This window comes from Sapajus apella, unplaced genomic scaffold (assembly GCF_009761245.1).
Source record: "Sapajus apella isolate SASKATOON/1434 unplaced genomic scaffold, GSC_monkey_1.0 scaffold130, whole genome shotgun sequence".
Taxonomy (NCBI): Eukaryota; Metazoa; Chordata; class Mammalia; order Primates; family Cebidae; genus Sapajus; species Sapajus apella.
The window spans coordinates 3,367,931-3,372,934 of NW_022437070.1; the positions used below are offsets into that span (position 1 = coordinate 3,367,931).

Here is a 5,004-nt window from a genome sequence, read left to right on the forward strand (position 1 = left end):
AAAAAAAAAAAAAAAAAAAAAAAATGTGTGTATGCCATGATTTAACAATGACAGTTCTAGGGATTAAGTATATAAAGGGCACCATATTACATGTATAAGATGTTTTCCTTTTTCTTCCTAGCATTTTTGATGTGATTGTGGAAGGGGAAGAATAGTAACTTTACAGAAAGAGTTGCTTAGGCGCCAGTGGCCATAGGGTATGAGATTGAGGTTACGTGTGCTTGATGTTCTAGGAGGCAGTGACATTCAAGGATGTGGCTGTGGCCTTCACTGAGGAGGAGCTGGGGCTGCTGGACTCTTCCCAGAGGAAGCTGTACCGAGACGTGATGCTGGAGAACTTCAGGAACCTGGTTTCAGTGGGTGAGGACAGGCACCCTCTGTAATTCAGCAGGGTTTCTCAACCTCTATGCTGTTGATGTTTTTGGGCTAAATAATTCGGTATTGTATCAGGCTATCCCGTGCATTTTGGGATGTTTAGTAGCATCCCTGGTCGCTCTCCCTTTGTTCAAGGCTTTGGGACTTTTCAGAGACTAGAGGTTTTCTATCTCCTTAGAGCATAGAGACAAGATATTTCTGGCCTTTGTTCCAAGGCAAATGGTTGTCTTTTAGAAATGAACTATAAATGAACAGTTGAGCTTGGCTCCCCCTGATTCCTTATGTCATTTATCTTTTTTAAACTTGTGGGTCATAATCCACTGGTGGGTCATGAAATTAGTAAATTGCATCAGCATTTTTGTAATAAAAATAGTAACAATATCGGAGCTCCTTAGCCAGAATTGTGCACATTGTGGTAATAACTACGGCTGCTTGCAGTAAGGGATGTGATGAAAACAGACATTGGTTAGAAACAGGTCCTTTAATCTTTTATTCCAATAGTTTACATAGGGTTGTGTATTTCCAATGATAGTAAATATATTTCTTATAATGTGTCACGATGAAAGATGTTTCCTAAACATTGCATGGAGGGGCAGGGCAGAGCCTTACATTGTGTGATTGGAACTGGAGTTTTTCAGTACTCTTTGCCTTTAACATTTTCACTTAAGTACTGTCTTCTTATAGGACGTCAGTCCTTCAAACCAGATATGATATCCCAGTTGGAGAGGGAAGAAAAGCTTTGGATGAAGGAGTTTCAAAACCAAAGAGGTAGGCATTCAGGTGAGAACCATGCAGCTGGAATCGTAGATAACAGCTGTTATTTTTCCTTTAATCAGGATAATTTCTTCTCCACTCAGCTATCAGACTTTTATTTAAACATCTGTCATGGCTAGGCACTGTGGCTCAAGCCTGTAATCCCAGCACTTTGGGTGGCTGTGGCGGGCAGATCACTTGAAGTCAGGAGTTCAAGACCAGCCTAGGCAACATAGCAAAACCCTATCTCTATAAAGTATAAAAAAATTAGCTAGATGTGGTGGGTGTGCCTGTAGTCCCAGCTGCTCAGGAGGCTGAGATGGGAGGATTGCTTGAACCAGAGGCAGGGGTTGCAGTGAGCCGAGATCCACCACTGCACTGCAACCTGAGTGACAGAGCGACACTCTGTCTCAGAAAAAAAAAAGAATGAGAACATCTATCACATCATGTCACTCCTCTGCTTCAGGCCCTCAACGGGCTTCCCATTTCACTGAGTAAAATCCAGTGTATTTATGGGGCATGTAAGGCTATATAACGTTTGCCTATTTACCTAGCTTTACCATTCTGTTTTTCTTGTCATTTCCCTCTCCCTTTGTCTCTGCGACCCTCACTTGTTCCTCAAATATGACTCCTGCGTCACAGCCTTTTACTTCCTTTTCTCTGGCTGGAATGCTGTATTTTCTTAAACCTCTGTCCTCTTTCTTATTGATTTTCTGAGATAGGATCTCACTCTGTTGCCTTGGCTGAAGTGCAGTGGTACTGTCTCTGCTCCCGGTAACCTCCACTTCCCAGGCTGAAGCGATCCTCCCACCTCAGTCTTCCAAGTAGCTGGAACTACAGGCACGTGCCACCACACCCGGCTAATTTTTGTATTTTTTGTACAGATGGTGTTTCCCCATGTGCCCAGGCTGCTCTTAAACTCCTGGATTCGGGCAATCTGCCCACCTCAGCCTCCCCAAAATGCTGGGATTATAGAAGTGAACCACTGCACCCAGCCCCTCTTCCTTATTTCATTCATGTCTCTGCTCAGAAGTCATTTCATGAGAGGCCTTCTTAAAATATCTTCCCTTCACTTTCCATGTACTTAATTTGCCTGAATTTGTGTGTAGGCACTACAACACCAAGGCTTATTCACGTATATTTATTTTTAATTGTGGTAAAATACACATAACATAAACTTTAACATTTTAACCATTTTTGAGTCTGTAGTGGCATTAAATACATTCACATTGTTGTCCAGCCATTACCAGGATTCATCTCCAAAACTTTTTCATTGTTCATCCCAAAACTCTATACCCATTAAATGGTGACTCCATATTTGACCCCTCCCTCCAGTACCAATTAACCATTATTCTACTTTATGACTCTGAATTTGACTATTCCAGGTACTCCATTTAAGTGGAATTGTAAATTTGCCCTCTTGTGTCTGGCTTATTTCACTTAGCCTAATATCTTTGAGATTCATCTATGCTGTGGCATGTGTTAGAATTTTCATCTTTTTTATGGCTGAATAATATTCCATTGTAGTACAGTTGACCCTTGAACACTGTTTTCCACAACAGCTGCACCATTTTACATTCCCACTAGCAGTGCACAAGAGTTCTAATTTCTCCACATCCTCACCAACATTTGTTGTTTTCCGTTTTTAAATAATACCCATCTGAATGGGTTTGAAATGATATCTCATTGTGGTTTTGATTTGCATTTCTCTAATGATTAGTGATGCAGATCACCTTGCCGTATGCTTATTGGCCATTTGTATTAATATATCTTCTTCAGAAAAATATACAAGTTCATTGCCCATTTTTTGAATCAGGTTTTTTTGTTGTTGAGTTTTGGAAGTTCTCTATATATTCTATATGTTAGTTCCTTATCAGATGTATGACTTGAAAATCTTTTCTTCATTTCTGTTTGTTACCCTTTTTACCCTGAAGGTATGATATCTTTTGATATAAAAAGTTTTTAGTTTTCATGAGGTCTAGTTTGCCTGTTTTTTCTTGGATTGCCTGTGCTTTTGTTGTCACATCCAAGAAACTACACAATCCAGTGTTGTGAAGCTTTCACCATATGGTTTCTTCTAGGAGTTGTGCAGTTTTTGCTCTTACATTTAGGTCTTTGATGCATTTTGAGTTGATCTTTGTATAAGGTAAGGGTGGACCTTCATTCTTTTACATGTGGATATCCAGTTTTCCCAGCCCCATTTGTTCAAAAGACTATCCTTTCCTTATTGAATGGTCTTGGCAGCGTTATCAAAAATGATTTGGCCCTATATGCAAGAGTTTATTTCTGGGCTCTGTAATCTGTTCCATTGTTCTATATGTCTTTATAACAGTTTTGGTTAATGGAGCTTTATAATAAGTTTTTAAATCATAAAGGAAAAAATTCCTCCATATTTTTTTTTCTTTTCAAGATTGTTTTGGCTATTTGTGGTCTCCTGTAATTTCATCTGAGTTTTAGGATGAGTTTTTCTCTTTCTGCAAAAAAGAAATTGGGGTTTTAATAGGGATTACATTAAATCTATAGATTGCTTTGGGTGATACTGGTAACAATATTAAATCTTCCAATCCATGAGTATCAATTTCTATTTATTTATATCATTTTTAATTTCTCTCAACAGTGTTATATAGTTTTCAGTATATAAGTTTGGTGCTTGATTAAGCTGATTTTTAAATATTTTATTCTTTCTGATGCTATTGTACATTGATTTGTTTTATTCCTTTCTGAATAATTTGTTCATACATAGAAACAATTGATTTTTGTGTGTTAACTTTATATCCTGCTACTTTGCTGAATTGGTTTATTAGTATTAACAGTTTTTTGTATAATCTTTAGGGGTTCTACATACATCTTTTATGAACAGAAATAATTTTACATCTTCCTTTCCAGTTTAGATGCTTTTTCTTTATTTTTCTTGCATAATAGCTCTGGCTAGAACTATCAGTAGTACTGTGTTGAATAGAAGTGGTAAAATTGGGCATCCTTGCCTTGTTCTGATACTAGAGGAAAAGCTTTCATTTTTCACCATTGAATATGATGTTTGCTGTGGGTTTTTAATGTATGGCTTTTATTATGTTGAGTTAGATTTTTTTCTACTCTTGGTTTAAGTGTTTTTATCGTGAAAAGATTTTTAATTTTGTCAAATGCTTTTTCTACATCAATTGAGATGATTACCTGTTTTTTTCCTTCATTCTGTTGGTGTGGCATATTACATTGATTGGTTTTCATATGTTACACCATCCTTGCATTCCAGAACTAAATCTCATTTGGTCATGGTGTAATCCTTTTAAAATGCCTTGAACTCTCTTTACTAGGATTTTGTTGCGGATATTTATGTCATTGTTTGTAAGGGACGTTAGTCTGTAGTTTCCCTTTCTTACAGTATCTTTGTATGGCTTTGGTATTGGGGGAATCCTGGCCTTATAGAATGAACTAGGAAGTATTCCCCCCCTTCAGTTTTTTGGAAGAACGAAATGGATTGGTGCTAATTCTTCTTCAAATGTCTGATAGAAATCACTAGTGAAAATACAGGGCTTTTCTTTGCTAGGAGGTTTTTGATCACTGATTCAATATCCTTCATAGTTTTGGTCCATTCATATAGTCTGTTTCTTCCTGATTCAGTGTTAGGTTGTGGGTTTCTGGGAATGTGTTCATTTCATCTAGGTTATCTAATTTGTTGGCATACAATTGTTCATGATACTCTTTTATCCTTTTGTTTCTATAATGTCAGTAAGTAATGTACCCACTTTGATTTCTGATTTAAGTAACTTAGTCTTTATTTTTCTTAGTCAATCTAGCTAAATGTCAATTTTATTGATCTTTTCAAGGAACCAACTCTTCTTTATTTTCTCTATTCTTTTTTTTTTTTTTTTTTTTTTT

At 37.1% G+C, this 5,004-nt stretch overlaps 1 protein-coding gene across 2 annotated transcripts in view; it reads left to right on the top strand.

Moving 5' to 3' along the window:
• Positions 1-5,004, top strand: part of ZNF235 (zinc finger protein 235) — a 26,712-nt gene that overhangs the window by 9,751 nt on the left and 11,957 nt on the right. The window contains exons 3-4 of one of the 2 annotated variants that reach the window (XM_032262748.1): positions 234-360; positions 1,060-1,155. In XM_032262748.1, coding sequence (XP_032118639.1) covers positions 234-360; positions 1,060-1,155 — 223 coding nt within the window. The remainder of the gene's footprint in view (positions 1-233; positions 361-1,059; positions 1,156-5,004) is intronic. The other variant, XM_032262749.1, reaches the window with a different exon arrangement.